Genomic DNA, 19,042 nt, shown 5'->3' with positions numbered 1-19,042 from the left:
GTTCTTCACTTCAACTGCAAGCTGTCATTCCATAATTCTGAAAAATTGACTTGTACCTACCAATTTATTCCCTTACTTTAAATTACTTCCCCCTTCTTGCTTGGACTTTTAAATTTCTATTGGGATAACTTTTCTAATAATTCACTTGGCCGTGAATCTATGTCTTAGGTTTATTTCTGAGGAACTATAATGACGAACAGGGAAAGGAGGGAGGAGGACACATGCTAGAGTGGGACTAATGAATTTATTTAGCAATATATAATCAATTTATTTAGCAATATCTATTCAGTTTATTTAGCGATATGCAATAGCAAAAAACAAAGGCACTTAAAAATGTGCTAATGACAGAAAATAAAGGTGGTTAGGACTAAACTATATACATTGATACCAATGTCATGTCAAAGGAATATACATACATATAAGTTTAAGAGATCCCAACATATGTTTACTATTGTTCAAAAATCACTTGGCTAAATACACAAACAACATCAGTAAGGAGTATCCAAAAGCAGTAATAAGTTTTATAGGATAGTAACTATTACAGTAGATGTCAAAAGCTCACCAAACCAGGGGAGGACAGCACTGGAAAAGTCATAAATCAAAACCTTGCCAGGTCTGCAGCTGAGAGAAACTCAGGCATCTCACTGTTGCTTGCTAGTTCCCAGAATTCTGCTGCTGTTGTCATTGTTGTTATTGCTAGAAGTTGTTTTTGTTGCTAGAAGTTAAGGCGTCTTTTGATGTTGTAAGCTGCAAGCTATATATAAGTTCTCAAGATGCTAACAAGTTCTCAGGAATGTTGCTGCTGTTGCCGTTGCTGTTGTGTTTGTTGTTGCTGGAAGTTAGGGCATCTTCTGATGTTACAAGCTGCAAGCTGCATACAAGCTTCTAAAATGCTAACAAGTTCTCAAGAAGGCTATCTGTGGGGAACAACACTGGAGAGGCCGGGAACCAGCCAGACCTCACCATGTCCACGGCTGGATGTCAGGACATCTCCTGGTGTTGTAAGCTGCATGTTGCTGGAAGTCTTCAAAATGTTAGAATGGGGAAGAATCACCAATGACAAATGATCAAATGATGAAAGTTTACACTGCCAACTGAGGTCTATCTTATTTTCTAGATTATTTTCTCAGATGTACCTTAGAGCCAAGCTTCTTATTTCTGCCTCCCACTCCGGGAATGGCGAGTTCCAGGAGGGTTCAGCAGTCAGTGATAAAAATATGGCTTATCCGGATGAAGGGCTAGTTCATCTGGATAAGCAACATCTACTGTTCCTGCTTGTGGCCATCGGCCCAAGATCTTCCAAAGCCTGGCAACGTGCCTGTCACGTCATCCTGATATAACTTAGCTATTTCTTCACTTCATCTGCTGATGCAGGCGACACAGACAGAAAGCAACATCATCTTGTATCTCCCCTACTCAGGAGAATGAGACCAAAGGGGGAATTTACTCAACTCCTCATCACAGCACAGAATTCTTTTAACCCTAAGCTAACCATCACCTCACATGCAGTAACAGAAAAAAGCTAATAGACAAAAGCTCACATCAACCAATGAAGGCAAATTTTCTTTAACATCTTTGCTACAGGACCTAACACACACTATCCTCCATACTGCTAAAGAATTGTGACAGTGACTTCTCTACACCTTTGACTGGTTGATTACTGTTTGAAATAGGTATAACTAATGATAAAGTACCAAAGGACATCAATATCTTGAGATGTATTTGAGGTATGTGTTAAAATCACATTTATTTAGAACTTACTGTGACCTCAACTGTGATTTCCCAAGGAATCCTCATTGAATATTCCTGCCATTGAAGCCCAGATGAGACTATCTCAAGTTATCAATGTGGTTGTAATAAAATGTTACTCAAAAGCAAAGGAATAAGGAACTTGGTGGAGGTAATATAACATTGTAATAACTTAGAGAATACTTATTCAGTGTATGGCACTGTACTAAATGCTTTCTCCATAACAATTTATTCTTTCCAACAATAGCATGAGAAATGTACTGGTATCTTACAGACAGGGCACTTGAGCTCAGAGAAGTTAGATAACATACCCAAGGTCTCACAGGCATCACTACTATAAAGATAGCAGCATTAGTAATTATCATTGACAGTGTCAGTGATGGTGCACACACTTTCCTTCACTGCCTTGTGCACTCATGCACCACAGCACTATCATGAAGGGCTGAATGGCTGTTTCAGACCTCCGTGATGGGTTAGAATTATTAAAGAGAATTACAGTTTTCATGGAAAGGGGAAAAATTGTATGTTTCATATGTCTTTCACTATAGTTCAAAGGAAGAGCATGCCAAAACTTAAGGGGGTCAATTTTTAGACACACCCTATTGTAGTCAGCTCTGGTTGCCATAACATAAAACTGTAGCGTGGTTATCTTAGATTACAGAAATTAATTTCTGACAGTTCTGGAGCATTTACTATCAAAGTGCTGGCTGATTTGGTTCCTGGCGAGGGCTCTCTTCCCAGCTTGCAGATGGCTGCCTTCTTGCAGTGTGCTCATGCCTTTCCTTGGTTCATGCATGTGGAGAGAGAGAGAGAGAGAGAGAGAGAGAGAGAGAGAGAGAGAGAGAGAGATCTCTTGTGTCTCTTCTTATAAGGTCACTGATCCAATAATGAGGGCCCTGCCCTCATGAACTCATCATACCCTAATTATCTCCCAAGGCCCCCCTCTCTAAATCACATTGTGAGTTGGGGATTCAACATATGAATTTGGGGGAGACTCAAACATTTTCTCCAAAACACACCCCATTCCATAGGCTTTCTCAGATTTATATCCTCTCTCTGAGAGAGAGAAAGAGAGACCGACTTCAAAACTCAATACAAATTTTCATCTTCATTTAAGAAACTCACATCTTATTGATGTGATTTGATCATGCTTTAAAATCCACCACCCTCCTAGCTACATTCCTACAGGCCTTGTGACTCCTCCATTCCTATTGCACTTGCTATCTGTTGCTTACTTACTCTGGAAATCCCCTAGATCTACTGATGTGGTGACCCCCAATTTTTATGTTTCTATGTTCCCCACTTTCAATGACTCTGAGAGACTCATTCCTTGTGTGTCCTATCTCTACTGACCTCACAACTCTGGCCACTTCTAATCCTGTACCTACACCTGGGCCCAGTGTCTCCTGCTCTTTCTGATCATGTGATTCTCATCGTTACTGTCTCCATTTCCCCTACTGCATTGGTCCTGATGGATCCTCCCTCAGTGACCCTAATCCAATGGCACTGTAATCCCCTTAATCCTGACCCCACCTTCACGGCAACTTTAGTATCTCCACTGCTATCACAGAAAACCCTATTCCTATATAGTTATCTTTTCTCTATCCCAATTTACTTCTTGCCAGTTTTTTTTTAATTTCTTGAGCACAGCCTTTGAATCTTATCAAATAATCACACTGCTTAAATACCTGAAGAATTTGTCAAAGGTATTTTTCATTTATACATAACAATTTTGCTTGAAAATCAAAGTTAATATATGATATAAGATATTTGTTAGAACACCTGAAACTAATAATAATAAGAAAGATATTATGGATTCATTAAACAAGTACAAAAAGCATTCAGCAAGTGTTAACTGAATATTGCAATTTTCAAGGATGTGAGTGACAGGCACCGTGCTCTGCAGTGGTTCTTTTTCTGTCACCATGTCAACATGATATTATGAGGAGGTCATTTCAACTCTTACTGAGACTATTTTCCAGAGAACAAAAGGGAAACTATACTACTGAAGAACACCTGTATCCTTTATAATTTTTCTGTCTCAGGATTTCTTCTGGAGACATGGGGCATTTGACCTCAAACTGAGAGTGTGCTTGAAGCCCTTTGAGGGTACAAAGATAGCAGAATCAGCACTGCTATCTCCCAGCTCTGAAGATCCAAGTTTGGACTGCTGTTCCATGGCTTGTCTGTTTTCACTGGCTATGGAGGAGTAGAGAGTGTGCCTATAAGTAGAAGACAATGGATGCTCTTGTGTCCAACATGAGAAATTTTCTTCTTTTGTTGGGATTCCTTTAGATCATCAGCTTTGAGAACCTAGCATAAGTCATTGTTTCAGAAGGTGTAGGACTGCAGAATGGTGATTTCTGTCCCCTTTCAATTTCTTGGTGTCTTCAGAGTGCCTTTTATTTTTATTCTGATTGTGACCCTATGGCTCAATAGTATGAAAAGTCACAAGGGTGACTGTTTTAGACATAAGCATTTCCTTCCATTGTAATATAAAGAAAGAATTTCTTATTGAAATATCAGAACCTAAAAACAGTATACTCTTTGCTATTTTACTCTTGAAGGAATAGTTTTTAAAATTGTTAATGGTATAACCAAGTCAAACATTGTTCATAGCCCTTTCAACTGGTCATAAACCTTGTTCCAAAGCTGCTCCTTCTTTGATTTGTACAAGGCACCAGGCTTTGAATAGTTAAACTCCTGTGAACCATATTATTTTTAAAAGAATGCACAGGGAACTGAGAAGATGCCAGGGAAGAAGGTGATGGTTAAATGAGGAAAAAAAACAGTTATTTAATTTCTATTTTTCATATTTGCTTGATAATGTTTCCTGAATTGATGCAGGCTCTATCCTGGTCAATCTCTTGTGTTCTTTCCCAGAACAGAATATGTCTAAATATTGCTATGCTTGGAAATCATGAACTTTCCATGAATATTTTTTCATTCAAGGGTGAATAAATTATTCTCACAATTTCAGAGGCTGAAAAAAATACATTTTAAAAACATACTTTAAAAAAGGCAATTTGTAGTTTTCAGCCAAGAACTATATATTGGTTTGACATATCATGTATTTAATCTATACAAATTTGTAGCAGGCTGAAATGATTTTGATTTCCCTCAATGAGGATGACTTTCTCTGAGACTTTATATAATATATGTTTAAAATAAAAGAACATTCTGAATAATAGCTTAACATATAAAGTAGGTATTATGTTTTAAATGGATTTTATTTGATTTTTCTCATATGTTCATATATTTTAGTAACTTGTTTTTAAACCAGAATGAATTGAGACAAAGAAAAATGAAGTCCTTTCAACAGAAAATCTTCAACTCATGAAATTTTTAGATGTTTCATTCGAAAACTAGAAATAATAAAGGTTTTCACTGTGAGGAGGAGGTATCTTAAGAGTGTTTAGGTACTACAACTCTTTTGTTCACTTTCTGGTACTCTTTTTTGGTCATTGTTTTTTCAAGTCATCAAGAACATCCTGCTTTTTGATATTGTGCCAAGGACCAGGGATTTTACCTCTACCTGTAAATTTCATCTTATATTTTTCTTCTAGGTTTTGTCTGAAGTGACAGACAAACCATTTCCAGTACAGCTGGGTGGATGAGTCTGGGGTGATGCTCCATTTGGCGTACTTTTCTCCTCCCTGTCGATAGTTCTTATATGGGATCTTGTGGTCATCACTCAAAACTAATAAACAATCACTTGCTACCAAACTAGTACAGGTATCAATGACAAAATCGTCTGTTTTATACCATGCAATTCCACTGACAGCCTGAGGACGGTGGAAGGGAACACTGTGGTCTCCGTCATGAGAGGGGATTGTGTTTGTACAAATAGCTCTACAGAAGGGACACTGTTTCCAGCAGCCACAGAGATGTTCATAAAGCATTTTCTGGATTTCAGGAATCATCTCTTCTACAGACATACTCAAACAATTCTGTTCTACTGTCTTCATTGCGGGATCCAAAGCCTCAGTCATGGTTTCTTTGAGAAACTCAATATCTTTTATCTCCTGGTGTTCAATGCTTTTCAGTTCATTTCGTGGAAAGATCAAGTTACTTCCCAGGTGATCACAGAACAAATCCAACCACCCAGACACAGTGCTGCTTTTATCTTTAGCTATTGCTGTGGATTCATGAATAGCTAACAGGATGACATTCTTGATGTCATCTAAACTTAGTTTTAAAAAAGTCTTCATTGTTTCACTTCTTTTGTCTGAACAATATCTTTTAATATGGTTTTGAATGTAATTCCTAAAAAATGATTCTGGCTTATGAAGGTACTCCAGGTAATCATCGAAATTTTCTTTTTCTGCCAGAGAGATAAGAATGTGTTTCTCCAGGTTAGCCCTGTTTCCATTGAATGCGGAGCAGTTAGCTCGCATGTCTCCAGCAATTAGAGGAGCCATTTTTCCCCATATGGCAGTGGAGACAGCAGGAGTGAGTTTGTGCCACAGAAAATCAACAAATGTTTTGATTGAGGTTGCTCCTTGACAAGAGATCTTAAAACTCATGAAAAAATCATCTTTCTTGCTTTCCAGATGGTTTACAGGATCATTTGCTCTTTTGAATGCCCTGTGCATCTCCTTAAAATTCTCTGCTGCTTTTCGGAATAAACACAAAGATAAGTCAATTTTATATTTACTGGTAAATGTGTATCTTTCCTCAGTGGGGGCTGATTTCATCACCTCTTCTATTATTTTCAGGATTTCATGGAAATAACTTGGACTGTAATCATGTTGTTGCCTCTGAATGTTTTTAATAGATTCAGTACATCTTGAAATAATGAGCTCAGTGGTCCTCTCTATGGACTCCTTATCATGCACATTTAATGACATTCTATATAAGTAAAATTTCTTATTCATTTTGATATGTTCATCATAATCGATGTGAAATGTTTTTCCAGAATTTTTCTTCAGTATGTTCTCCCTGTCTCTCTCCTTTTTAAAATATTCCAAAAGGATGCCTTCAGCATCCACATCAATGTTAGGTTCTGTGACTGGAGGCTGAGTTGAGGACACAGCATAGACCCATTTTTCCCAAAGTTGATTGAATTTCTCATGTAACTCTTCATCACTCAGTTCTTTGTCCTTTACAGTTGAAGCCAATATTCGGCTTTTTTCTAATAATTCCTTTTCATAATGAGACTTTTCATTATCCAGTCTTTCCTGACCCTTTTTATAATTTATAAGTCCTTCGATCTTTCTTCGGCTGTCTAAAGTAAGTGCCTCTTTAAGGATCATTAGCTTATTTTCAAAATTTGCTTTCCACTGAATCAGTATTTCACTCTCTGGATCTTCATTAAAATATTTTTCAAGTTCTTGCTTGATGGCTTCATATTTTTCTGCAACTGGAACCTCAATTGTGCTTGTTCTGAGTGTCTGGACTTTTCCATTCTGAACCTGGTTGATCAGCTGGTTCTGTAAGCCTAGCACATGGCTCCTCAGCTCCCAGGTCCAGTTGTTATACATGGTTTCCAATTTGCTCATAGCCATGACCTCTCGGGTGTTCCTGAAACTGAAAATAAAGTTCTCATTCACCAGGGCTCTCCATAGATCTTGAACTCGTGATTTTACGTCTGATATCTTCATGATGCTTCCCCTGGATTCCTGTTTTGCAGTCATAAGAATTCTAGTTTTCAGTTCCTGGACGTTGTGGCTGTAGCGAGGATTGGGAGGGGCCATTGGGGGATTGCCATCCCAGAGGTGAGCAAAGTAGTAGACATGAGTATTGACATCAAACTTAATGACATCACTAAAGCGGGTTACATCTGAGCACTGTTCTTGCTCAGCCGCTATTGCTGCCATTTCATCCAGTCTCTGCTCTAAGCGCCTTCGTCCTTTCATAGTTTGGTCTTTAGCTGTAACTTCCCACACATTCTGAAGGACAAAGAGGCAACTTGGGGAAATTTTAACTTGTTTCATCCTCAAAAAGGCTTGGACAACATCTTGCATTTCTGATGGATTTTCTCCAAAAATATTGATCAGAGTCAAGTTTCCAAGTCCAATGACAAAGGTTGCCAACTCATTGTCACGATTCTTGGATTTGTTGCTCAGTTCTGGGGCCCGAAGCCCTTCTGTATCCACAATAAGCACAAAATCAAAGCCAAGTTCCTCTGAGAATGTCTCCTCCACCTTCAGGAGCTGCATGTAGGCCCCCCTGGTACACCTCCCAGCACTGACAGTGAACTGCAGCCCAAAGAGTGCATTCAGCAGGGTGGACTTCCCTGAGCTCTGCAGGCCAAGGATAGAGAGAATAAAAAGTCGTTTGTTTCCAAGTTTCTCAGAGAGCTTGTCAAAAAGAGCTGTCACCCACTTTAGAGGCACATAGGAAGCATCCCCATCCATCAGCTCAATGGGAACACCAGATATCATTAGATCTGCAGCAATCTGGGGAAGGGAGAGAAAAACGGTATCTTTTGTGGAAGAAGCTTCTTCCAGAGCTTCATAGATCTGGCCAACCTCTCTCAGAAGTTGCTCAATTCCCAAGGTACAGTCATTAATCTCTACGGAGATAGCTTCTATCCTATTTTGCCAACGTTTCAGGTTGTTGCTATTTGGTGCCTTTTGCTTTTCTGTTTGTATACATGACCACAAAGACTTTTGCTTTTCATTCAGTTCTTCCAAGTGTCCTGCAGTCAGGTTGTTCAAAAACATACTCAGCCATTGGAAAAAGTAGAGTGTGCTGTGAGTTTCTGAATGTGTTTGGAGAATTTCAAGGACAGAGCGCATTAAATCATTGAGAGGAAAGGCTCTGGTCAACTGATGGCGCCGTATTCTTTGTTTTTCTGTCTCAATCTCACATTTGTGTTGTTCAATGCTCCGATTCCCCTTTTCTCTGAGGTGATAGAGTTCTTTGTCCTTTTTACACCAAAGGTGCCACAGTTGTCCCTGAAGGGGTAGAAAGTTTTCCTTCACCTGAGATATCTTCTTTTCTTTCAGAAGGGCCATTAGGATCTCTGCTTTTTCTTTGGCTTCCCTGCAATCTCTCTGGTCTTCATCAATAAAGAATCCTTGCTTGCGAGCAATCTGGGAACAGTCCTCCATGCTCAGAGCAGTGTCTGAGAGCTCTAGCAAACGTTTGATTGCAGTAGTGAGCTCCTCTGTTAATTCCGCCTCATTTCTGTTCCTGATCCCAATGATCGCTTTCTGGTTAGAATTATTGGCCATGGTTTTTTCTTTGTTATCAAGCAAACAGATCAGAGGTCTTGGTGACTGACTCAGATCACGGACAATTTTCCGGTTCTCTTTATTGTCATCTGAAGTTGACATGAGGACAACAATGAGAGAAGAGACCTCCTGCAGGAAGGTGAGTTGCTTCTTATGTTCTTTTGCGTCTCCATGAAGATTGGTGAAGGTCAAACAGTTGTCAAATCTGTCCTCATCTTCCCCCCCAGGACAGAACCAGCAGACTTCCACTACGCCCCCCATCAAGAGACAGTCTTTGCTGCTCCCTCTGCAGTGTCGGTGAAAAAAGATATCATGTTTACGTTTACTGAGGAGACAGTTCATGATCTGAGATTTGGAAGCAGAGAAACCATTTCCAACTCTAATAAAGGACACAATGGGGGTAGAGACACAACACATCTGCTTATTCTTGTAATTTTCTTTCTCTTTTGGTGATTTCCTGGCTTCCTGCCAGCTTCTTCTAATTTGACGGAGAGACCAGAGAGAGAATTCAATATCAGAACTACAGGGATTTGGTATGAGAAAGGGGAGGGCAAACTGACAAATGGCAAGTTTGGCCAAAATATATTGTCTGGCAATATTGTCTGCACAGTGAAGAATCGCCATCTGAATATCCATAGGATGAATATGGGGCCTACGATTAGTGGCTGAAGGATTAGCAGGAGCCTCTGTGTCTTCAAACAAGTCTTCATATGGATCAAAAGCCTCATTTTCCTGATTCAAGGCACTTGGATAGACTTCATTCTGTGTGTTTCTGTCATCTCTGAAGACCAGGTATCTCAGCCCATAATCCAGCATCAGTAGCTTCTGCAGGAAATAGAAGGGAAGCTCCCGTTCAGAGCTGGGCTGGCTGTTGTACACAGAAGCCTTGTAGATCAGATGGAAGTCAGCTCTGCTCATCCTTTTTGGGTAGTAATGTGTTAGGCCTAAACGCTGGAGTAACTCTTGGAAGGCTCCATCTTCCCGTTTGCTGTTTTCATTATCATGTGGTTCATGGGGCTCTTTCTTTTCATGGAAAATGCTTTGCAAATTTTTTCTCACCTCCTCCATTTGCAGTGAAGAGGTGGTGGCTTCATAATTCCCATCAATGAGCAATCTCAAGTCTTTCTCTAGGTTTTCCCAATCATGATCTGCTTCAAATTTGGTGAGGACGTGTACAACTTCTTTAGACAAAGATTGGCACATGTGTTGTCTTATTAATGCCAAGCGTTGAGTTTTCTCCTCTGGAGACACAGCTGTGACTCCTGCAGTAGCTGTAAGTCCTATGAGCACCAGGAATGCCTGAGCCCTGTAGGTGCAAATAGTTTTGAGCTCCTGGTATTTATGTTGGGCAGTTTGCATTTCATTCAGTAGGAAGTCTATCTCATCACAGCCCAGGAGATACTGAAAAGTATGGTTTCCCATATGATACCCTGCACCAGCTGCAATGTTAAGTAGCAAGAGCTGTGTGTCTGGCTGCTCTGTTTCCTGGAGGTAATTCAAGAAGCAGCCAAGAGACAAGCTCACCTCGTAAGTGGCCTTTCTTTGAGCTTCCTCCACTGTTTCTGCAGACTCAGATCTGGCCTTCACTTCCCTGAGGTCATTCTGTGTTTCCTTTAAGATTTTAATTAATTCAGAAAACTCAGAGATGTTGATATGCTTTCCCTCTGACTCTGACTGGAAGACCCACTGCATGATGGAATGAGCCTGAGGAAAGTTTGTCACTCTGTAGATGTGAGGATCCAAAAGGCTGCGCAACTGAGATTTAATAAATTTGGTGTTGTAAATGGAAGAGTCTTTGCAGAAGTTAACAGTGTTTATCAGAAAATTCTGCAGAGCCGCATCTGTGAGGCATATGTTAACCCAAATGTCATAACTTTTAATTTTTTGACTCAACATTTGCATGAAATTTATCAGCCTTTTAAGCTGCTCTTCTGGATCAGATACCTCCCAGGATTTCACATCCTCTAGGAAAACCCTAGCCTCCTTCCCAACACTCAATAATTCTTCTCCATCCTGGATGTGGGCAGTGAGGCTAGTCAGAGCAGTGTAGCTGTCTTTCAGGAAGTTAGCTACCTGAAGAGGATCCTTAAAATCCCTTCTGTGACTGGAGAGGATGATGTCCCAAATGGGCACCAGCTGAAGTCCCCGGTCAATGACACACCAGGTTTTATTACTGGCAACTAGGCCAGCTTTCCACTGCAGAAAGCCATTTGCTTCTGGTGGGCCCCCTGTGTGGGCCACAGATAGTTGAATTTTGGTTTGGAGATTTTGGCAGGTTGTGCTTTGGGAGGATGCGTTTGAATATGAGTCTGACACATCGACACCTGCAGCGACTTTCACTCCAAAGCCACTGTAGCTGCCCCTTATGTAGCTATTCAGGGACTCTGCTGACAGTTGTTTCACTTCTGCCAGCTGCTCACTTCGGAAACCCTCTGAAATGGCTTTCCACCAATAGATTCCCCCCAGGTGCAGGGGGCCCTGGTTAGCATGAGAGCCAAACCTGTGGAAAAAAGCTTCAGTTCTGTGTCTTAGCAACGGGAGTCTGTCTAGCCCTGCAGGCTGACCCAGGATGTCTTCAATGCATTTCAATTCCTCTAGAGCAGCCTTGGAGAACTGGAGCTGATCAATGCGAAAGTGAAAGGAGGCGAGTGGGAAATAGATGAACTTGGTAGAGCAGAAATAAGAGTGATCAGAACGCGATTGATGGGTTTCCTTGGATTCTGAATGTTTGCTGTAATCCATACCAGCTTCCAAGCTAAATCCCCAACCTCCGCCCTTGGCTGGAGCAGTTACGCTGATGCCCAGCTTCTGTAATGTCTGGGTGAACATAGATTCTGCTTGAGAAGATGTAAATTCCTTTGTTTCCATTCGTGTGTCCTGCTCTGGGCCAAAGAGTAAGAAGTCCTTGGGGACACTGAGTAGTTCCTCTCTCTTCTCTATAAGGTCCCTTTGGTATCTGGTTTTGTAAATTCCCTGCAGGGCCAGCCCTCCAGATGCCCATCTCACCAGATCTCTATCAGGGAGGTTTTGCCTGTGAGACAGTGTCCCCTCCGTGAGGTTGAGTTGTATCTCCATGTTTACCATGACTTCTCTTAGGGACTTTTCAGGTGGTGGCCAGTACTCTTTGGGGATCTCCATCGCCTGCCTCAGTTCTGTCTCTTTTTTCCTCACTGCCTCTTCTTGTTGTTGTCTTCCTTCTGACAGTAAGTCTTTTAGCTCCTGCAGCACCTGCTCTGCCCTCGTTTGCTTTTTCTTTATCATTTCCACCTGAGACTCCTGGAACTCTGAAAGACTATTTGAGTGTGACAGGTTAAGCAGCTTCTCCAGGGCCCTTTTCTCCCAGGGATATTGTGCCTGGGATTTCAGCTGCTGGAGGTCTTTGTCTTCTAGGTGTTGTAAGGCCTGGGCACAGGTCACACCCAGCTGTTCCTGCAGCTTGGGCAACCAGTACTCAACCGCCAGTCCTGCTTCTCTCAGCATCTCTTGGAGATCTTGCCCTTTTTTGCCTCTAAGAAGGGGCTCATCAGCGGTGGACTTTGCTGTGTCCATGGCTGTGAAAACAAAAGATACTCAGTTAGCCTGTGTCGTGCCCTAAAGAAGTGAACGCAGGATATGGTGAGGCCAAAAAGGAACACCCACGGAGCCATGGAGGGGAGTCATACCACTATATTCTCTCTGGCGGCACTATACTCTCACTGGAGGCTGGATCCACAATGTCCGCAAACCGCCATCCACACTTGCCAGCCCAGCCGCCATCTTCTTGCTAGCCCCCATTCTTCTCTCTCTCTCTCTCTAGCGTAGCCACAGCAGTTATATTAGTGGCCAATGGCTCACTGGTTACAGCTGACGGCCAACTAGCCACAGCTGATGGCCATGCAATCACAGTTGGCCATTTACTACCTGTGCCAGCACCTGTCTATGTGAGGCCGAGAGCCTGAAACTACTCTCTGGGGCTCCGCCCCACACTCCACACAGGCTCTCGCCTCACACCCACGTGACAAGCAGTCTTCCGCAAGGGGACCTGTGCGAGGAGCCTGGGGGTGAATGCAATATCCTGGACACAGCCAGGCTCTCTGGGCACAGCCAGGGTTTCTCAGGGCACCACCAGTGCTTCTGGGCACGGCCAGACTTCCTGGACTTCTTAGGGTACCACCTGTCTTCCCGGACACAGCCAGGGTTTCTCAGGGCACCACCAGTACTCCTGGGCACAGCCAGACTTCCTGGACTTCTTAGGGTACCACCTGTCTTCCCGGACACAGCCAGGGTTTCTCAGGGCACCACCAGTACTCCTGGGCACGGCCAGACTTCCTGGACTTCTTAGGGTACCACTAGTTTCCCGGGCACAGCTAGGATTTCTCAGGGCGCTGCCACTTTCTCTGGGAACAGCCACACTTCCTGGACACAGCCAGGGCTTTCAGGGCACTGCCACTCTCTGTGGGCACAGCCACACTTCCTGGACACAGCCAGGGCTCTCAGGGCACTGCCACTCTCTGGGAACAGCCCGACTTCCTGGGCACAGCCAGGGTATCTTCAGGGCTCAGCCAAACTTCCTGGACTCAGCCAGGGCTCTACTCTCTCTGGGAACAGCCCGACTTCCTGGGCACAGCCAGGGTATCTTCAGGGCTCAGCCAGACTTCCTGGACTCAGCCAGGACTCTCAGGGCACTGCCACTCTCTCTGTGCCTCTCAGGGTACCCTGCTGGAACAACAGCGACTCACAATCAAGGTGCTTACATATTCTCAATGGCGGCCAGTCAAGAGACAAAAGCAAATATCCCCCAGTTCCACTAACAACAGTTCCCAAACAAACAGTCAAGCGGTCCATTAAATTAGGGATGGAAGGCAATTCCCCATAGCCATAGTCATTCACCAGGGCTGTCCTGGGGGTGAGGGACGACCTTGACCTCACCCTCATCTCCCACAGAGGACTCAGCAAGCGTTACCTCCTGGGACTACAAGTCCCGCATCCGGGCTGCCCAAGCAGGAACTTCCCCGGCCCACAGGGCTGCAACGACCTTCGCTTTCTCCGGCCTGTGCTGGTTGGGGAACCGTCCACATCTTTCCACCTCTCCACGGGGCTCCATCTCTCCAGCAGCTGCATGGCTTTTCCTGTGCTGGTGGGAGAAACGTCCACATCCTCCCACCCCTCCACGGCAGTCCAGCTCTCCGGCAGCTGCTCCTCCTGGTCTTCCTCAGACTGGGTGTTCATACGCACAAACTGATCCACCATCCTTCGGAGAGCTTTGGCTGGCACCATACCCTGCTCGCTGCGCCATTTGTCGTGCAGGGTGTCTGGCGGGGTCTCTGCTCCCGCTCCCCATACAAGAACGCAGGATATGGTGAGGCCAAAAAGGAACACCCACGGAGCCATAGGTAGGGGAGTCATACCACTATATTCTCTCTGGCGGCTCTATACTCTCACTGGAGGCTCGATCCACACTGTCCGCAAACCGCCATCCACACTTGCCAGCCCAGCCGCCATCTTCTTGCTAGCCCCCATTCTTCTCTCCTCTCTCTCTCTAGCGTAGCCACAGCAGTTATATTAGTGGCCAATGGCTCACTGGTTACAGCTGACGGCCAACTAGCCACAGCTGATGGCCATGCAATCACAGTTGGCCATTTACTACCTGAGCCAGCACCTGTCTATGTGAGGCCGAGAGCCTGGAAACTACTCTCTGGGGCTCCGCCCCCACAAGCCTCCAGTGAGAGTATAGTGCCGCCAGAGAGAATATAGTGGTATGACTCCCCTACCTATGGCTCCGTGGGTGTTCCTTTTTGGCCTCACCATATCCTGCGTTATGTGGGGAGCGGGAGCAGAGACCCCGCAGGTCACCCGGCATGACAAATGGCGCAGTGAGCAGGGTCTCCCGCATGACAAATGGCGCAGCAAGCAGAGTCTCCCGCACGACAGAAGGTGAGTGTACTAAAGACGCAAGTCTTTAAGGCTTTCTCATCCCCTCATTTCTAGGTTCCAAAAAATATATTTCAACACTTGTTAAAAAAATGTGTGTGTGTGTAATTATCTTTGTGGGTGTTCTGAACATGGACTTTTAGTTGCCAGGGTGAGTTGCAACTTAAAACCCTGGCTTTTAACAATCAACTAATACAGTAAAGTTCCTGGCTACAAAATCATTGTACAAAAGTCCATTGCATTCCTATATACTAACAATGAAACCTCAGAAAAAGAAATACAAAAAACAATTCCTTTTGCAATTACAGCAAAAAGAATAAAATACCTAGGAATAAACTTAACCAAGGATGTGAAAATTTTAAAGAGTTATGTTGTTTCAACATCTGATAACTCACAGTTAATTGAAAATAAAGTTCAACAAATTCATAATATCGTTTCCAATATTAAACAAAATAACAGGATTCTTTGCTCTGGATTTTTCCTTCCTTACTTCCTGGCTTCCTAGTTTAGCAGGACTTAAAGAAATTTTTCTCATTTTTCTTTTATTCATTATTATAGGGATTACCTACAATGCTGTTGCCTACAGTGTGTCTCAGCTTGCAGACTACCTACTGGTTGGCTACGGTGGCCTACACAACTACAAAACCTCACCTCAACTCGTTCGTGTAACGGGGACCTTTAGATAGATCTCTGGACAGGCCCTCGCTGCCAGTCTCTCTATGCCACTCCTCAGCCTGAAGTAGCCAGAGCACTCACACCCTTATTCCCTAATGGCAGTTAGGGTTTCCTTTTCAGAGGAGGGATTGAGGCAGGTTAGTTAGCATAACTGCAGGCAATCAGGAACTCCCTGGTAGAATGGACAAAGACTGTCACATCTTCAAGGCTGTAGCCCTGGGAAGCATCCTTAGCACAGGACAGCTAGCATTGGACAGCTGGTTTGTTTCAAACTGTTTCAAAAAGCCTCCTCAAGGCTGAGAATTTGATAAAACTGTACTAGTAGACATCAACTTTTCTCCTTATAGACATCAGCTTTTCTCCTCAGATACACAAGGAAAAGTATCAAAACAGAAGTCTGTTGCTTTAGCTGTGGGCATCCCAGTTTCAGGTACCCTCTCCCACTTGGGAGCTGTAACCCTTTGCTTTAATAAACTATCATCTTCTGTAACCTCTGGCCTCTCTGGTCTGTGCTTTTGTTCTTCAGTTTCATGAGACACATCAAGATGATCTTATTATTCATTTCATATTTGGAGCTGCTCTTTGGACTTGTTGGATTAGCTATGTAGAATGGCTTATCCAATTAGAAACTCATCCTAAATTCCTGGCTCTAGCCACTTTGGGGTATCCATCCAATCCTGATAGGGGAAATGGTGACATGGGCCCCTTCTATGTCTTTGAAGCCCATTTTTTCCTATTTCTTTCCCCAAACTGTGGTCCCTGTTGGATACTTACTAAATATTGGGCAGTAGTTTGCCTTATTTATTTGACTACTCTCTATGAAAAACCCTAGAGTTTGTTGTCTCTGTTCCTATTGTGGTCCATCTTTCACATTTCATCCTGAAACTTACATTTTACAAAACATTGAAAACTTTTTATTGGTTTATGATATGATCAAATTACATGGTCCTGGCATTCAAGACCCCACATAACCTGGCAACAATTAACCTAATTCCTTTCACAAGTACTCTTGTTCCTTTTCCTATGCTCTACTTCACTTTCTTCACTTGGAAACTGCACTCTGCCACCTTTCCTGAACCTCACAGTTTTCTAAATCCTGTACAGTGAGGGGGAGCAGAATACACTACCCCATGTGCCATTTTGGCACATGGATTGTTTTGAGGTGAAGCTAATTAAGACCCAGCAGACTCAGGAAAAGCTTTTAACCTCTCCCTTGACTGCCTAAAAGTATTTTTGATGGGGTCCTGTACCAGGAAAAGAGCTATTACCAGAGATAACTTTTTAAATCAGAAAGAATTTATCTGCATGGCATGGCCAACATTTGTTTACCAAACATTTGCTCTTTCCATCTTCCTCTGAATTACCTTCCTCCCCTTTGAAGCTCCAGACCCCCACCCCCTTCTCCTTAGCTCAGGATGGTATATAAGCCTTAATTGACAGATTGCCTTGAGTCTTCATGTCTTTGTGGGGCTCCCATATGTATGTAATTACACTTGGTTTTCTGTTAATCTGTCTTATGTCAATTTAATTATTAGACCGGCCAACCAACTTAGAAGGGAAAATTTTCCTCCCCTATATTATTATATTGCATGAGTCCTTCTCCATCGTCTCTGCCCAGGGCTTTATACTCCTGACCCAGGTAAACATTCTGCTTATTGGTGAAGCTGTCCATTTATCTTTCAGTTTGAGTTAGTACCTCTCTCTTCTGTGCTTACAATAGCACCTGTCATAATAACAATGTTAAATTTTCCTGAGCCCCTTATTTCTGGAAAACAGTTAAAGAAATCTATCCACCCTTTTGCTCTAAGATATGGCTTCCTGTAAAGAACCACCCTTCCCCCACATGACTTGGATAGATAAGACTCACTGATGCTTACCCTTTTCAATTATAATGAGGCCAGATACAGACCCTTCACATTCCCTTTTTGTTTCTCTGGCTTCAAAAAAGCTTCTGTGCTTTCTCCAGGCCCCTGAACTTTGACCTGCCTACCTTCTAACCCAGCAAACAATCCCTCCTTAAAACTCCTGCCTGAGAATCATCAAACCTCATGGAAAAACATTCTGATTGTCCAACTCCCTCCATACTCTGTTCTTTCTAGCATAACCTTGTTGATCCTTCCCTATAAAGAAAATTCCTTTCTGCCTGGCCTGTCTGTTGCTTGCAGCTCTGTGATTGTATTGTTTTCCTTATTTCTACAGTCTCTTTCCCCTTGTTTCAATAATCCTTTCAAATAAAGTCTCTATTTACCTGTCTAGATTTATTTTTATTTATAACACAAATTTCCAAGTTCTTTAATTGTCTGTTGAGATAATGTACCTCCTTTCCCCCCACATTTGGAGCTGTGCTTTGGAATAATGACAAGGCCAGATTCACGTTTGTGTTCTTAGCATGTCTTAATCTGTCTGTTCCCTATGACTATTTCCATCAATTTCTGTCCCCACTTTAGTGTTTGAGTCTGTCTTTGTATCTGTCTACCCCATTTTCCGCCTTCTTCACCTACCTGTCTCCTTTAAGCCTGTTAGGTCTCTGAATGTTAGAGACCTTGACTTAATGTTAGGTCTCTGAATGTTAGGTCTGAGACCTTGATTTGCAGACAGAGCCATGTCTGCAAGAAAACAACAAAATGTCTGTTGGCCTGCACCTGCAGACAGAGCCAAAGTTGTGATAACAGAAAACGCCACAAAACAGCTACTGGCTTACAGGCAGTCAGCATTTTCTGTTGAAACAATGCTACCCTGTCAGCACAGCTTCTATAAAACCCTCCTAACCCCCTACCTCCAGGCTGCAAGTCTCCTTTAGACATTAAGGCCGGGACTGTAGCTGTCTTTGCTCAGTCCAAAATACTTTTCTGTGTTAACAGTAAAAACTTTCTTAACTTGCCTGACCATGCGTGTTCCTTTACTGGCTGACCTGTCAGGGCCAACTTCTGTCTTCAGGTTGCTCCAGAGAGACCTGCTTGTAGAGTAAGTTCCTTCCCTGAGTCTGGTGGGTGCTGACTCACATCTCCAGCCCAGGCTTTGGCTCCTTTGGTGACAGAGGGGCCGCCCTGATTTTATCCTCCAAGCAGGAAGGGAAGAACTGGTTTCACTTTTGTTTTCATTGGTTCTTTTTTTCTTTAAAAAATTTAGCTGAACACTGTTTGTTTATTTATTTTTATTGCAATCCTTGGGTTTTAAAATTACTGCAATTAGACGACTAATGTTTGTGCATGTACATGTGAGTGTGTGCACTTGTGTACGTGTGTGTACCAAAGGTGCTGGTGCGGTGATCCCAATATAATGAACATAGAAACAGGACTGGGAGAGAATTAGGAGAAGAGACATGGGCACATTTTCGAGAGCAGTGTCTTCCGCAGGGAAAGTGCTTTAAACTGCTTTTCTATTCTAATTCTCATCACCCAAGAACAGAGAGAACCATGTTTCCAGTGGCAATGAAACTTGTTCATTTCTATTTCCCGTAAAAGACTTTTTATGCAAGAATCAGTTTCAAATCTTGAAGTTCTGAGTTCCCAAAAATAAAAAACTAT

At 42.9% G+C, this 19,042-nt stretch overlaps 1 protein-coding gene across 2 annotated transcripts; it reads right to left on the bottom strand.

Annotated features, from left to right (window-relative positions):
• Nucleotides 1–225: 225 nt before the first annotated feature.
• On the bottom strand, nt 226–18,574 carry LOC109439684 (interferon-induced very large GTPase 1). Of its 2 annotated transcripts, none has more exons than XM_074335913.1 (2): nt 18,427–18,574; nt 226–12,481 (listed from the first exon to the last, which is right to left on the bottom strand). In XM_074335913.1, exon 2 carries the CDS (start codon nt 12,477–12,479, stop codon nt 5,211–5,213), a length of 7,269 nt encoding a protein of 2,422 aa, XP_074192014.1. In that variant the 5' UTR covers nt 12,480–12,481; nt 18,427–18,574; the 3' UTR covers nt 226–5,210. The 2 variants fall into 2 exon arrangements, with proteins under 2 accessions (XP_074192014.1, XP_074192013.1); XM_074335912.1 differs by having other exon boundaries at nt 18,397–18,566.
• Nucleotides 18,575–19,042: the final 468 nt, after the last annotated feature.

Source organism: Rhinolophus sinicus, linkage group LG06, assembly GCF_036562045.2.
Source record: "Rhinolophus sinicus isolate RSC01 linkage group LG06, ASM3656204v1, whole genome shotgun sequence".
NCBI classification, from domain to species: Eukaryota; Metazoa; Chordata; class Mammalia; order Chiroptera; family Rhinolophidae; genus Rhinolophus; species Rhinolophus sinicus.
This window is presented reverse-complemented; position numbering and strand designations above follow the sequence as displayed.

Coding starts and splice junctions, on each gene's coding strand:
- LOC109439684 (XM_074335913.1), bottom strand. CDS start 12,479: ATGGACACAGCAAAGTCCACCGCTGATGAGCCCCTTCTTAGAGGCAAA.